The following is a 17,456-nucleotide window of genomic DNA, read 5'->3' on the forward strand; positions in this document are numbered from 1 at the left end:
TTATGAGAGGGTTATTACATAACCCTTACATAAATTAAATATTTGTATTAAATATTTTTTAATAACACAAAGTTTTCCAGTAGGGTTAGGTTGTGGGTTAGGGTTACTCTATTGTTATACTTAGCTTTGTATAAAAACAATAAGAGTTTATGGTACGGTACGTCCCCATTTAGATAGTAAATGTGTGTGTGTGTAAATCAGTGTGATGAGAGGGTTAATATGAGAGATGTTATGAGAGGGTTAATATGAGAGGTGTTATGAGAGGGTTAATATGAGAGATGTTATGAGAGGGTTAATATGAGAGATGTTATGAGAGGGTTAATATGAGAGGTGTTATGAGAGGGTTAATATGAGAGATGTTATGAGAGGGTTAATATGAGAGGTGTTATGAGAGGGTTAATATGAGAGATGTTATGAGAGGGTTAATATGAGAGATGTTATGAGAGGGTTAATATGAGAGGTGTTATGAGAGGGTTAATATGAGAGATGTTATGAGAGGGTTAATATGAGAGGTGTTATGAGAGGGTTAATATGAGAGGTGTTATGAGAGGGTTAATATGAGAGATGTTATGAGAGGGTTAATATGAGAGGGTTAATATGAGAGATGTTATGAGAGGGTTAATATGAGAGATGTTATGAGAGGGTTAATATGAGAGATGTTATGAGAGGGTTAATATGAGAGATGTTATGAGAGGGTTAATATGAGAGTTGTTATGAGAGGGTTAATATGAGAGATGTTATGAGAGGGTTAATATGAGAGTTGTTATGAGAGGGTTAATATGAGAGGTGTTATGAGAGGGTTAATATGAGAGGTGTTATGAGAGGGTTAATATGAGAGGTGTTATGAGAGGGTTAATATGAGAGGTGTTATGAGAGGGTTAATATGAGAGGTGTTATGAGAGGGTTAATATGAGAGGTGTTATGAGAGGGTTAATATGAGAGATGTTATGAGAGGGTTAATATGAGAGGTGTTATGAGAGGGTTAATATGAGAGATGTTATGAGAGGGTTAATATGAGAGATGTTTTGATAGGGTTAATATGAGAGTTGTTATGAGAGGGTTAATATGAGAGTTGTTATGAGAGGGTTAATATGAGAGTTGTTATGAGAGGGTTAATATGAGAGATGTTATGAGAGGGTTAATATGAGAGTTGTTATGAGAGGGTTAATATGAGAGATGTTATGAGAGGGTTAATATGAGAGATGTTTTGAGAGGGTTAATATGAGAGTTGTTATGAGAGGGTTAATATGAGAGATGTTATGAGAGGGTTAATATGAGAGTTGTTATGAGAGGGTTAATATGAGAGATGTTATGAGAGGGTTAATATGAGAGTTGTTATGAGAGGGTTAATATGAGAGATGTTTTGAGAGGGTTAATATGAGAGTTGTTATGAGAGGGTTAATATGAGAGATGTTATGAGAGGGTTAATATGAGAGATGTTATGAGAGGGTTAATATGAGAGATGTTATGAGAGGGTTAATATGAGAGTTGTTATGAGAGGGTTAATATGAGAGATGTTATGAGAGGGTTAATATGAGAGATGTTATGAGAGGGTTAATATGAGAGATGTTATGAGAGGGTTAATATGAGAGATGTTATGAGAGGGTTAATATGAGAGATGTTTTGAGAGGGTTAATATGAGAGTTGTTATGAGAGGGTTAATATGAGAGATGTTATGAGAGGGTTAATATGAGTGTTGTTATGAGAGGGTTAATATGAGAGATGTTTTGAGAGGGTTAATATGAGAGTTGTTATGAGAGGGTTAATATGAGAGATGTTATGAGAGGGTTAATATGAGAGTTGTTATGAGAGGGTTAATATGAGAGGTGTTATGAGAGGGTTAATATGAGAGTTGTTATGAGAGGGTTAATATGAGAGATGTTATGAGAGGGTTAATATGAGAGTTGTTATGAGAGGGTTAATATGAGAGATGTTTTGAGAGGGTTAATATGAGAGTTGTTATGAGAGGGTTAATATGAGAGATGTTATGAGAGGGTTAATATGAGAGGTGTTATGAGAGGGTTAATATGAGAGATGTTATGAGAGGGTTAATATGAGAGGTGTTATGAGAGGGTTAATATGAGAGATGTTATGAGAGGGTTAATATGAGAGTTGTTATGAGAGGGTTAATATGAGAGATGTTATGAGAGGGTTAATATGAGAGATGTTATGAGAGGGTTAATATGAGAGATGTTATGAGAGGGTTAATATGAGAGGTGTTATGAGAGGGTTAATATGAGAGATGTTATGAGAGGGTTAATATGAGAGGTGTTATGAGAGGGTTAATATGAGAGGTGTTATGAGAGGGTTAATATGAGAGGTGTTATGAGAGGGTTAATATGAGAGGTGTTATGAGAGGGTTAATATGAGAGATGTTATGAGAGGGTTAATATGAGAGGTGTTATGAGAGGGTTAATATGAGAGATGTTATGAGAGGGTTAATATGAGAGGTGTTATGAGAGGGTTAATATGAGAGATGTTATGAGAGGGTTAATATGAGAGATGTTATGAGAGGGTTAATATGAGAGGTGTTATGAGAGGGTTAATATGAGAGATGTTATGAGAGGGTTAATATGAGAGATGTTATGAGAGGGTTAATATGAGAGGTGTTGTGAGAGGGTTAATATGAGAGGTGTTATGAGAGGGTTAATATGAGAGATGTTTTGAGAGGGTTAATATGAGAGTTGTTATGAGAGGGTTAATATGAGAGATGTTATGAGAGGGTTAATATGAGAGGTGTTATGAGAGGGTTAATATGAGAGTTGTTATGAGAGGGTTAATATGAGAGGTGTTATGAGAGGGTTAATATGAGAGATGTTATGAGAGGGTTAATATGAGAGATGTTATGAGAGGGTTAATATGAGAGGTGTTATGAGAGGGTTAATATGAGAGATGTTATGAGAGGGTTAATATGAGAGATGTTATGAGAGGGTTAATATGAGAGATGTTATGAGAGGGTTAATATGAGAGGTGTTATGAGAGGGTTAATATGAGAGATGTTATGAGAGGGTTAATATGAGAGTTGTTATGAGAGGGTTAATATGAGAGATGTTTTGAGAGGGTTAATATGAGAGTTGTTATGAGAGGGTTAATATGAGAGTTGTTATGAGAGGGTTAATATGAGAGATGTTATGAGAGGGTTAATATGAGAGATGTTTTGAGAGGGTTAATATGAGAGGTGTTATGAGAGGGTTAATATGAGAGGTGTTATGAGAGAGTTAATATGAGAGGTGTTATGAGAGGGTTAATATGAGAGATGTTATGAGAGGGTTAATATGAGAGTTGTTATGAGAGGGTTAATATGAGAGGTGTTATGAGAGGGTTAATATGAGAGATGTTATGAGAGGGTTAATATGAGAGTTGTTATGAGAGGGTTAATATGAGAGATGTTTTGAGAGGGTTAATATGAGAGTTATATGCTGAGGGAGTTTACGTGAGGAATGCTGTTGAGCAACTCTAGTTAGTGAGCTCCACAACACTACAGCGCACCCGTGTGTCAGAGCTGAGAATTACAGCACATTGAGTTTAATTTCAGTTACATATGAATGTGTTTTACTGGAAGAATGACACCGGAGTGTCCTTGAGCTGTGATGTCAATTCATTTGTGAGTTGTGGTACACTAGATTCTTATGAACAGAGGAAGCAAAAATACAAACTCTACAGCACACATTTATTATATATCATATCATGGGCATAAAACACATGGAAATTATTTGACTTTGACTTTTGGAAGCGGAGTTAAAATACTGAAGAATTTATGTCTGGTCATATTAATGACAATACTGAAAGACTGAAGGCTTTTTTGACATACACTTTATTTGTGTGCCGCAAGTATTTGTGTGTGTTGTATTTGAGTTGAGTGCCACTATTAGAAGGAAAACACTGATCTCAACACAGACACACACACACACTTACACAATCACACTCACACACACAGACACACACTTACACAATCACACACAGACAGACACACACATACACACACACTCTCACACACACACTTACACACAGACACACACACTCACTCACTTACATACTCACACAGACACACACACACACAGACACACACTTACACAATCACACACAGACAGACACACACTTACACACACACTCTCACACACACACTTACACACAGACACACACACTCACTCACTTACATACTCACACAGACACACACACACACACACACTTACACAATCACACTCACACACACACACAGACACACACTTACACAATCACACACAGACAGACACACACATACACACACACTTACACACACACACACACAGACACACACATACACACACACTTACACACACACACACTCTCACACACACACTTACACACAGACACACACACTCACTCACTTACATACTCACACAGACACACACACACACACACACTTACACAATCACACTCACACACAGACACACACTTACACAATCACACACAGACAGACACACACATACACACACACACTCTCTCACACACACACTTACACACAGACACACACACTCACTCACTTACATACTCACACAGACACACACACACACACACACTTACACAATCACACTCACACACAGACACACACTTACACAATCACACACAGACAGACACACACATACACACACACACTCTCTCACACACACACTTACACACAGACACACACACTCACTCACTTACATACTCACACAGACACACACACACACACACACTTACACAATCACACTCACACACAGACACACACTTACACAATCACACACAGACAGACACACACATACACACACACACACTTACACACAGACACACACACTCACTCACTTACATACTCACACAGACACACACACACACTTACACAATCACACTCACACACAGACACACACTTACACAATCACACACACACTCTCTCACACACACACTTACACACAGACACACACACTCACTCACTTACATACTCACACAGACACACACACACACACACACACTTACACAATCACACTCACACACAGACACACACTTACACAATCACAGACAGACACACACATACACACACACACTCTCTCACACACACACTTACACACAGACACACACACTCACTCACTTACATACTCACACAGACACACACACACACACACACTTACACAATCACACTCACACACAGACACACACTTACACAATCACACACAGACAGACACACACATACACACACACACTCTCACACACACACTTACACACAGACACACACACTCACTCACTTACATACTCACACAGACACACACTCACACACACGATATCGATCGTTGTATTGGATCATGTTCATATATACCTGTGCGCGCGTCATGTGATGCACCTGTTTGAGGGTGGGGTCAGTCAGTGATGATGATGATGATTATGATACTGGAGGAGGAAGAGAGCAAATGAAGGAAACAAACACACACACACACACACACCGAAGAGCCCAACAACTGACAGTTAATCCGTTTGAAGGAGGTCAAATGTCGTTTTGACCGGATTTATTGAACATCGTGTCGTTTAATTCGTGTTTGTTTTGAGTTATTGCTTCATCATGAAGCCGCTGATCGCGCTGACGCTCATTCTGAGTTTCCTCACATCAGGTAAGGGCGAATATTTACTCTTCATCGCATCCAGAACGAAGATTAGTTTATCCATCTAACTGTAGGAAAATGACAAAATAAAAATGACATTGTGAAGGTTGATCAATCGAAACTGAAGCTCGCGCATGTAAGGTAGTCTCACCTGAGCGGCGTATCGATCACGTGACTGTTCATTGTTTACAGTAAACTGAAAAGAATCAAATTAAAAATAATCATTAGTGTGTGTAGTTATTAATAATCATAAAACACTCTCAATAATGACACGATATCTAAAATCTAAAATTCCATCGTGAGAATGCACCATGGATAGACGAGGTCAGATGATCTTTGGGAATAAAGATTATAAATGTTCTGCTTAAACATTTTATTTACGAAAGTTTTTCAAATGGAGGCTGATACTGAGTTTGTTTGGAACCATGAAAGAATGTCCTGTTCATTGTGTCATTTCCAGTAAAACAGGTTAGACTGTGTGTGTGTGTGTGTGTGTGTGTGTGTGTGTGTGTGTGTGTGTGTGTGTGTGTGTAAACTGCCTCTCTACTTTCACATTTTAAAATACATATTGCTTTTTTGTCATAGCATATTTGTTATATGACAATAGACATACATTACATTTATTATCTATTTGCAACATAACAAATAATACTATAAAAGTACCTTTTATGAATTCTTAATAACAATTATTTAAATGCCTGCATATTCCCTCTAGCCTCTTATGAACACTATACATCTGAATCTATGGATTCTTCGCATGGCACTATGTGAGGATCGGACATGTGAACAGCGAGCTCTGCGCACTTTGCTAGTTTTAATATTTTTATGTCATAAACCGATGAGATTCGATACACTCAGATTTTTTACTGTTCTACGAAGGCAATATGCCAAAGAATTAAAAATCCTCGGGCTCTGGAGACATTAAACTTACGTGCTCAAGCTGACGTCCCAATTTAGACGTGGCGGGAGAAATTCAACATCAACTTTCGACCATGTTGGCAGACCATGTTGGCAGACCATGTTGGCAGTTCTGCCGAAGGTCGTTGCTGACTTGGAGCATCTTGTTCTAGTACCTATCGATCATTTCCATGGAGACGAGACTTGGTTACAAGAGTGTCAGAAGTCGAGAAACGGATCGATTATCTGGAGTCATCGAAGAGGGAATTATCTGCTAATCCGCTAGAGACCAAGATAGACTCGGAGCATGTTTGTGAAAAGTTATAAGACCTTGAGAATCGTAATTGGCAAAACAACGTCCGAATTGTTGGAATTCCTGAGAATCAAGAAGACAGAGATATGGTGAAATACCTAGACAGGCTTTTCCCGAGTCTGCTCGACATATCAGGTTATAAGCTGGAAATCAAGCGAACTCACAGGATTCCGGCTCAGAGATCCGCGGAGGGAGACAGGCCTCGATCCGTTCTGGACACATTTTTGAGATCATCCGATAAAGATCTTGTGTAGCGCGTTCTACACGTTCTTGTGTGTGTGTGTGTGTGTGTGTGTGTGTGTGTGTGTGTGTGTGTGTGTGTGTGTGTGTGTGTGTGTGTGTGTGTGTGTGTGTGTGTGTGTGTGTGTGTGTGTGTGTGTGTGTGTGTATATATATATATATATATATATATATATACAATCAACATTTATACACAAGTTTGCTGGGAATAAAATACCCAAATATTGAATGCCCTGTTTGTATACACTGACAGAGCCAAAGCTTCAGATTTAGACCAATTAACTCTGTATCCTGAGAACTTTTTTTGCTTCTTTTTGTGCTGGTTCTGCTAGCAGCTGGAGTTTGTTTTGTGGAGGAACACACCTTCCGGACAATCATGTGGATGAATCTACATAACTGAATTTTAAAAATTAATACAGAATGTAACAGGTAACAATGTAACGATGATAAAATGGGGCTAATATGATCATATTTCTTGGTTCTCGTCAACACTCTGGCTGCTGCATTTTGAACCAATTTAATTTTATTTATTGATCTTGCTGGACATCCTCCCAGTAATGCATTACAATAATCTAGTCTTGAGGTCATGAACGCATGAATTAGTGTTTCGGCATCAGCAACAGAGAGCATGTGCCTTAATTTAGCAATATTTCTGAGGTGGAAGAATGCTGTTCTACAAACACTGGTAATTTGATTTTCAAAGGACAGATTGGTATCAAATATAACACCTAAGTTCTTCACTGTTGAAGATGATGTAACAACATCCATCTAGAGTCAAATTATATTTTAGCGGCTTATTTTTAGAGGTTTTAGGTCCAATAATTAGAACCTCTGTTTTGTCAGAATTGAGTTGAAGGAAATTTCTGGCCATCCAATCTTTTATTTAATTGATACACTCTGCTAATTTTGAGAATTGTGAAATCTCATCAAGTTTTGAAGAAATATAAAGTTGTGTATCGTCAGCATAGCAGTGGAAACATATTCCACGATTCCTGATAATATCTCCCAGGGGAAGCATATACATGGAGAAAAGCAGAGGCCCTAAAACTGATCCCTGTGGCACTCCATACTTTACTTTTGTTTGGTTTGACAATTCCTCATTTACATAGACAAAGTGGTAGCGGTCTGCTAAATATGACCTAAACCATGCTAATGCCACTCCACAAATTCCAACATAATTCTCCAGCCTATTCAAGAGAATGTCGTGATCTATCGTGTCGAATGCAGCACTAAGATCTAAAACTACTAGAAGAGAAATGCAGCCGCGATCAGATGATAAGAGTCATGTGTAACTCTGATAAGTGCAGTCTCTGTACTGTGATGAGGCCTAAATCCTGAATTAAATTCTTCATATATTCTATTTCTCTGTAGAAATGAACATATTTGGGTGGACACTACCTTTTCTAGTATTTTCGACATAAACAGGAGATTTGAATGGGGATATCAAATCAAATCACTTTATTGTCACATGTACACAAGTGCAACAGTAGGTGAAATTCTTGTGTGCAGTTCTGAGCAACACAGCAGTCATGACAGTGACGAGACATATACCAATTACAGTAAACAACATACACAACACAATTTACATATCAGATATACACATACTTACTCAACATAATAATATACAATGTACAGTAAACAATACACACAATAGAGAATACACATACAATAAAAATAAAGCGACCGCTGTGAATTCCCTCGGTAGCCAGAATGGTCGACACAGAAGCATGAGATATTCCAGATCAGGAGAGCAGAAAGACTTGATGAAATGTACGTTCCTCTGATCACACCATGATTTGTTGATCATAAAACACACACCACCACCTCTGCTTTTACCGGAGAGGTCTTTCGCTCTGTCCGCTCGGTGCACGGAGGACCCCGCGGGGTCGATGGCCGAGTCTGGAATCTCCGCAGACATCCAGGTTTCTGTAAGGCAGATAACACAGCAGTCCCTCGTCTCTCGTTGGAAAGAGATCCGCGCTCTCAGCTCGCAGAGCTTGTTGTCCAGAGACTGAACATTTGCCAGTAGTATTCTGGGTAACGGGGGTCGATTTGCGCGATGTCTTACTCCGATTAGAACGCCGGCTCTTTTTCCCCTTTTCCTTCTGCGTTTCCGCGGCCGGCAGGCCAGACAAAGGGCTCCGCTGGCGTGTTTCCTAACAAATTTAGCCACAGTACTGAATAAACACAGGATTGTTGTGGTTATTTTCTATGAGTTTGCTAAAGTATTTTGAGCTGGCATCTTTTAGTGCCTGTCTGTAGCTACAGACACTATCTTTACATGCACCGAGAAATACGTCTAATTTTATATTCTTGAGAGCAAGAGTGTGATCATTGTACCATGGTGTGGGCTATTTCCTTTAATTGAAGGGGGACGAAACTATCAAGAGTGCTAGAGAAGACTGTATTTATATTTTCTGTTATTTCATCAAGTTCTTCTGGGCTTTGGGGTTTATTGAGTATATGAGATAGATCTGGAAGAGTATTAGTGAGGCTATCTTTAGTGGTCGAAAGAATAGTTCTACCTGAACGTGTACGTGTAGATTGAGTAACATTAGCTGATCGCAGCAAAGAAGAGACGAGGTAATGATCTGAGATGTCATCACTAATCCCAATGTGTCACATTATCTATGTGAATGTTGAAGTCACCAACAATTAAAGCTCTATTCACAGTAACTACAAGATCTGACAGAAAATGTGCAAATTCCCCAAGGAAATGAGAATAAGGCCCGGGTGATCTCTAAACTGTAGCAAGGGTAAAGGACGACAGAGATTATTTTATTTGTATCTATATCTGACGGTGTCATATTAAGCATTATTACTTCAAAAGACTTTATATTTATACCTTTTTTATTTATATATTTAATAATTTATATCCTGTCCTCTGAGTAACACCAAAAACTTCACTGTAAATTGTAGCAACACCTCCTCCTCGACCCTTCAGACGAGGCTCATGTTTATAACCATAACCTGGGGGACCTGGTCATCCACAATGCTGGTTGCTTGGTATTGGAGGAGGGGAGTGTGGACTCGGATTCTAAAAAACATCAAGTCTGCATCTAGAGATTCAAGGGTGCATCTTATGCAATTCAAGATTTTACATGGATTCTATTGGACCCCCTCTAGATTGTATAGGCTTGGTCTTAAAGACATGCCCACCTGCTGGCGATGCCAGTCAGAAGATGGGGATACCACCCATGTTTTTTGGGTGTGTGTTAAGATCCAGGAGATTTGGTTAAAGAGTTGTATGTGTGATGTATTGGGCCCCAGACTCTGTATGAGTGGTGATGGGGTGGTCATCGATATTGAGAATAGATACATAAAGAGTTGGGTCCTAACCAATGTCTTGATTAAGGGGATGGAGGTCGGTTGGAGCGCCCTCATTTCAGGAGTGGTGCTCGGAGATGGGGAGGGGGGTGGCCTTTGAAGAAGGGTCATTTAGAAGACTAGGGAAATTTAACTTGTTTGTGGAGAAATGGGGCGGATATTTGAGGTTGCTTTTGCATGTGTGTCTATAATCATGTATGACCACTGGGATGTTGTTGGGGCCAGGGTGGAATTGGGAGGGGGAGGAATGATGGTGGGTGTTAATTGTTGTTTCGGTGTATATATGTTTGTTTTTCTGTGTTCAATGTGTGAATCAACAAAACATTTTTAATCAGAAATATTCAAAAGTTCAATAAACTTGCCCAAACTTGAGAGGGGGCTGCAGATGCGACCACTTTTAACAACTTTTAATTACATTTAATTTAAATTTTCCAGTAATGACATCTTTAGTGTTTACAGTGAGGGGAAAAAGAGAAATGAAAAGAGGAAGATTCATGAAGATTTTACACTTCTCTCTCATTGTGTGGAATGAACTGTTTTGGTCTCCTAAAGATGAGTTATTTTCTCTCTCTTTCTCAGGTGTTGTGTCTATGCAGGTCACTCTGTCTGAATTGGAGAAACGCACGACTCTGTTTGCATCGGTCATATTACGCTGCGATTATTCGACATCAGCTCAACAGCAGAATGTCATCGTCACCTGGAAATTCAAATCCTTCTGCAAAGATCCGGTTCTGGAATATTACTCCACAGGTGTGAATCCAACACAGTGTTTTCATTCAGTGTATCTGTGAGTTTATTGATGTCTGTAAGTGATGTGGAGGTTCATTCTTGATGTATGGAGTAATTGAACACTTATGATGCTGCAGTGTACTCCATTACATTTAAAGTGTTTGTGAACAAAATATCATATCTGGGATCTATTGTTTAGACTATTTTGCTCTGGTCATTTTATTGGCAAACACTTCACTATTTGGGTTTTTAGAGTTGAATAGAATTGGATGAAATGGTTAATTCACAGCTACATGTTCAAGTCATTTCATAATCGACGTTATGACTGTAACTGAATCAATTCAAGTCCCATAATATATCCAGCTCTGTCTCAAGTGTGTGTTTTTGTTGTTGTTTGTCTGTAGCGTATCAGTCTGCACTTCAGTTGGGTCAAGATCCTGCCAATGACTGTATGGATTCGCAGCGAACTGTCCGAACCGTCGCTCAGAAACTGGGATCCAACGAGGCCATTCTGGGTGCCGAGTACAGAGAACGTAAAATCTCCATCCAGAACAGTGAGTTGAATTGATATCCAGTAAATCAGTACGGATGATTATTCCTGCAAGTGATCAATTGTATTGAATGTGCTGTCACTTCAGATAAATGCATTATTGTAAATAATAAAAACACTGTGACACTAACAGCCAGCGTATGAATGAATGAATGCTTATTTATATGGACTGTTTCCCAAAGTTTATAGTACAGTATACAGAAGATATTCCTCATGAATATACTTTTGCTTTCAGTGATTAATGGATGTCATATGATCAGCAGTGAATTGCAGTTTATTTGTCCTTTATCTAATTCAGTTAACTTTCTGGCATGTTCTAATACTGAATTATCTCTTTCTAAACGCTCATAATGCCAATATGAACCATTCGCAGATTGCTGGAAATAACAGAGAAATGCATCAAAATCACTCTATTATTGACCTCTTTATGTTCACAGTAAAATGTGTAACTGCCGGCCATGTTTCACTGATATCTGCTATCATTTTAATCATTTTTATATGATGTCATAACGATGTGAGGTTAGGGTTAGAGTTTAATTTCAATCATGAGTTTGACAAATGTTATTTTTCTAATGTCAGAAATGTAAATAATTGCAGTAGTTTTGACATGATGTAATCTGTAAATATCGTTTGTGGTTCTGCTAACTTTGTGTCTATCAGAGGCGGATCTGGTCATCAATGAGGTCATGTGGTGGGATAATGGGATGTATTTCTGCTCTGTTGAGGCACCTGGAGACACAATTGGAGATTCAGATCAAGAGATGAAGCTGATCGTGTACCGTAAGTTCTGTGATGGTTTCTTTGTAAACATTGCAGGGATGTTTTGATCTTCTGAAGAACATCTAGACACTCTTTAGAAGCACCTCAAATATCCTATTGATGACTCCAGGAACATCCAAATATATTTTCATGTGCCTCATAATGCCTTGAGAGTAAAGTTACTGGAGGAACCACTGATGAGATGCATTTGATGTTCCTCAGAGAACGGCTTCTCTGGAAAATGAACTGAGGGGTTCCACAAGTTTATTTTCATTTGTGCACATTCGAGTGTATTTTTATGGTTTGTTGAGTGTTTTGTGTTTGTGTCTGTTAGATTGGCTGACGGTGCTGTTGATTGTCATGGGCTTATTCCTCCTCATCCTCCTCTTCTGTATCTGCTGCTGTCAGTGCTGCCCGCAGAAATGCTGCTGCTACGTGCGTTGCCCATGCTGCCCGCATACCTGCTGCTGCCCTGAGAAGGGTACAAACACACCCCTCATTAGTGTCACTCGCTCTACTAATGCAAACACTATCGCTTCTAAGATCCCGTCTCATTACATGAGTCCTTCATACGGAAGGCAATCCCATAATGCATTGGGATTAGGGTTAGTGGAAGAATAAATCCAATATTGCAGATGAGTCAAGAGAAATGTTGATTACAAATATTTTATTAAATGCTGAAAAGTAGAGAGAAAATGGGTTTAAAGTAACAAAGTACTCAGTATCTTTCTTCAATGTATTTTCATAGCAACAGTGCCCATCCACTTTTTTTAGCCATCTTTGTTTTGGAAGTATTTTTTCCATTAATTTTTTCCGTAGTGATTTCATAAAAGAGTTGTGCACCATAAATGAAAACAACCAGCTCTGAGGTGAATCGCAACTTTACAAACTTTGATTTGAAGCAAAAAGTATTTGAAAATCAGACAAAGATACAAGACGTTGTACTTAAAGGGATAGTTCACACAAAAATGAAGATTCTCTCATGATTTACTCCCCTTTAAGCCATCCCAGATGTGTCTTTCCTTCTTCAACAGAACTGAAATTAAGATTTTTATAAGCCCACTTCAGCTCTGTTTGTCCATACAATGAAAGCGAATGGGTTTGTAACGGAGTTTGTAGTTTCAGGGCAAATGAGGGAGTCGGGAGGCAGCAGAACAGTCAACGGGAGTCATTTTATTACTCCTTTAGCGTCAGCCAAAACTTAAACTAAAAGGTTTAAGGTAACAAATAAACAAACGGGCAAGTAAATTGAGAGTTCACACTAATTTTTAGTGTCTCACACACACACACACACACACACACACACACACACACACACACACACACACACACACACACAAGGTAACTCTCTCTCTGCTTCCTCTTTCTGCTGATACTCTTGGCGGCCTTTTCAGGTCTCCCTCCACCATCACTATAAAGAGAGACAGGTGTAAATGATAATGACCTCCCAGGTGACCAAGTTTCAAGTTCAAGTTTGTTTTTATTTATATAGCACATTTAAAAACAGCAAACAAGGCTGACCAAAGTGCTGAACAGTACACAAAGGAACAAGGACAAACCACACAGTCATGACAAAAAAAAAAAAAAAAACTCAGTGTTTTAAATGCTAGAGAAAAAAAAAAAAGTTTTAAGAGAGGATTTAAAAAGAGTTAGCGATTGAGTCGCTCTGATGTAAATCGGAAGGGCCAGCGGAAGGGCCAGCGGAAGGGCCAGCCTAGGGCCAGCCTAGGGCCAGCGACCCGAGAGGCTCTGTCCCCTCTATTCTTTAACCGTGATCTGGGGACAAACAAAAGTCTCTGATCACCAGACCTCATGTTTCGTGTGGGATTGTGTGGACAGAGTAGCTCAGACAAATAACTCGGTGCCAGATTATTTACGGATTTAAAAACAAAGAGAAGAATTTTAAACTCAATTCTAAGATTCACAGGTAGCCAATGCAGTGATTTTAAAATAGGTGAAACATGATCGAACTTACGTTTTATTTTGAGGAACTTTGCTGCAGCATTCTGTACTAATTGGAGACGAGCAATAGAGTTTTTGGGTATGCCATAGTAAAGAGAGTTGCAATAATCCAACCGCGATGTAATGAGCGCATGGATAGCAATCTCTACGGTTTTCTCAGAAAGAGAGGATTTAATCTTAGAGAGAAGACGTAGCTGGAAAAAACAAGAACTGATCACCGCATTTATTTGTTTATCAAATTTGAAGTTCTGATCCCAGAGAACACCTAAGTTCTTAATGCAAGATGAAGTTGGATGAAGATAATCCAGATCAATGTTACTGCTATTAAAGTTGTCATGGGGGCCAAAGACTATAACCTCGGTTTTGGATTCATTCAGAAATAAGAAATTTTGAGAGAACCATATTTTTACTTCTTCTAGGCATACAAAAAGAGATTTCCGTGCAGTATCTTTGTTGCGTTTCAGAGGCAAATAAATTTGTGTATCATCTGCATAGCAGTGAAATGATACACCATGCTTTCTGAAAATGGAGCCTAGTGGAAGTAAATACAGGGAAAAAAGAATGGGTGCGAGAATAGACCCCTGCGGCACTCCACATGAGAGTTTGGCTGGCATGAAGAAAAATTACCCAATTTAACGGAGAAACTTCTATTTGTTAGGTAAGATCTAAACCAACTGAGGACAGTTCCCTGGATGCCAACAAAATATTCTAGTCGGAATAAAAGAGTTTTATGATCAACTGTATCAAATGCCGAGGTTAGGTCTAACAGTATTAGGATCACAGAGTCACCAACGTCAGTCGCTAACAGTATATCATTAGAAACCCTTAATAAAGCAGACTCTGTGCTGTGCAGAGGCTTAAAACCAGACTGGAAAGTTTCAAGAATTTGATTTGAGCTAAGATAAGACTGGAGTTGCTTGAGAACTGTTTTCTCCAATGCTTTTGTAATAAAAGAAAGGGTCGAAATAGGTCGAAAATTATTAAAATCCCTATCATCAAGTGAAGGTTTCTTAAGAAGAGGTGTAATAGTGGCTCAAGCATTTATTCAGAAAAGACACCAAACATGTTCCAACCGAATCAAAAGTTTGTTTCAAGATACGGGGGGAAAGAACATCAAGAGAGCTGAAGGAAGGTTTCAGATGATCAACAATTTCTCTGAGAGATAGAAGAGAAACTGGTTCAAAGACACTCCATATGGCTGAAGAACAACCCGGTTCAGGTGAGACATTAGCAGATGACTGCAACTGAGATCTTAGAGAGGTGATCTTCTCACAAAAAAACCTTGAGAAACCTTCACATAATGATACTGAGGGATTAGAAACCACATTTCTAGGAGGATTTAGAGCAGAATTTAACACAGAAAATAAGGCTTTTGAACTATGATGGTTTTTTAAAATTAAATTAGAAAAATACTTAGATTTAGCAGATAACATTGCTTTCTGAAAAGCACTGAGGGAGTTTTTCAGCATTTCTTAAGAGATCTGTAGCTTATCACTTTTCCATTTACGTTCATCTCTTCTACAAGCACGCCTCAGGGAGCGGATGGTATCATTGAGCCATGGTTCTTTGTTGGAGTTTGACTTCTTAACTTTTAAAGGAGCAGTATTATTTAAACCTCGGAACATACACTATTAAACAGAGTCAGATGTTCTTCAGCATCCAAGTCAGGGAGGGGTGACTCCAGGGACAGGGACAAACACACCTCATTGAAGGTGTTAATAAATTCATCATGGAAACAGGGAGAAAAGGAACAAGTCCATTTTGCAGTAGGTGAAATGTGCGATTTTGTAGAAGGAGAGAACATAGAAAACAGTACAGGCATATGATCAGAGATCAGAGTGTTGAAAACCTGAACATCATTAATGGAAACGCCATGAGAGAGTACCAGGTCCAAAGTATGTCCATGAGTATGTGTGGAATCTTTCACCCACTGAACCATGTTGAACGAGTCAATGAGACTTAAAAACTCCATTGTTAGAGGCTTTGACTGACAGCATACATGAATATTAAAATCCCCTAGCAGAGGAATATTGCTGTAATTAGTTACACATTCACCTAAAAAAGCAGTAAATTCACTTATAAAATCTTTCACTAGGTGAGGGGGGGCGATACACCAGCGCTAACAAAACAGGATCGTCAAATTCCAGTCGCAACAGCTGTACTTCAAAGCTACTGTAGGATGTAGACGGTACAGATTGACAGTAGCTACTAAAACTGTTTTTTAGAATTACCGCTAGACCACCCCCGCGGCCAGAAGAGCGGGGAAAATTAAAAAATGTGCAGCTTGCCGGAATCAACTCAGCAAAAGGACTTAGATCACCAACCTTCATCCAAGTTTCTGTGATGCACATAAAATCCAATGCATGGGTAATGAAAAAGTCATTTAAAATGAACGTCTTATTGACTAGCGACCGAGCATTAATCAGAGCCATCCTGGAAGGTGTAAGACCACGCCCCCATCCCAACATATCTCCACTGCTGACTCAGGCCTGCCTCCCCCCATTTCTGGATAGAATCTCAGCCACTAATCACCTCGAATTTAAACGGCTGAAGTGCCGGGTGATCCGCGTGTTGGTATCTTTCATGCGGTGGAGACATTGGAGTGCGGTGTGATCTGAACAGAGGGTGAAGGCCCGTCCCAGAACGTAGTAGTGGAGGTTGAGGACTGCCCATTTGATCACATGACACTCCTTCTCGATGGTGCTGTTCGCCCCACCCCCCACCCCACAAAGCACAGATTTTACTTTTCGGAAAGCCTGTTGGCACGACTGGGTCCACTGGACCGGATCGGGGCCCCCTTTCTAGTAAGGCAGTCAGCGGGCAGAGTATCAGAGTATCAGAGTAACTAGACACAAACCATCGGTAGTAGTTAGCCAGCCCAAGAAACTGTCTTACCTCCATTTTGGTCTTGGGCCTCAGGCAGACCGCGATCACTGCGGTTTTGTTAACCTGGGGCCGCACCTGTCCATGACCCAAGTGGAACCCCAGATACCGAACTTCCAACCGCTCAATTATGCACTTCTTCGTGTTGGCCACGGGTTCCCTCAGCAAGCAGCCATCTTCGCCAGGCAAA

At 39.5% G+C, this 17,456-nt stretch overlaps 1 protein-coding gene across 3 annotated transcripts in view; it reads left to right on the plus strand.

The window, feature by feature from the left end:
- LOC127643632 (immunoglobulin-like domain-containing receptor 1) overlaps window positions 1–17,456 on the plus strand; it is a 66,401-nt gene that overhangs the window by 44,603 nt on the left and 4,342 nt on the right. For 2 of the 3 annotated variants that reach the window (XM_052126424.1, XM_052126425.1), the window contains 4 exons: window positions 10,963–11,133; window positions 11,517–11,666; window positions 12,323–12,442; window positions 12,756–12,902. In XM_052126424.1, the coding sequence (XP_051982384.1) occupies window positions 10,963–11,133; window positions 11,517–11,666; window positions 12,323–12,427 (426 nt within the window). In that variant the 3' untranslated portion in view covers window positions 12,428–12,442; window positions 12,756–12,902. Of the gene's footprint in view, window positions 1–5,121; window positions 5,616–10,962; window positions 11,134–11,516; window positions 11,667–12,322; window positions 12,443–12,755; window positions 12,903–17,456 lie in introns of those variants that run through there. The other variant, XM_052126429.1, reaches the window with a different exon arrangement.

The sequence above is a fragment of the Xyrauchen texanus genome, chromosome 5, assembly GCF_025860055.1.
Source record: "Xyrauchen texanus isolate HMW12.3.18 chromosome 5, RBS_HiC_50CHRs, whole genome shotgun sequence".
Classification (NCBI taxonomy): domain Eukaryota; kingdom Metazoa; phylum Chordata; class Actinopteri; order Cypriniformes; family Catostomidae; genus Xyrauchen; species Xyrauchen texanus.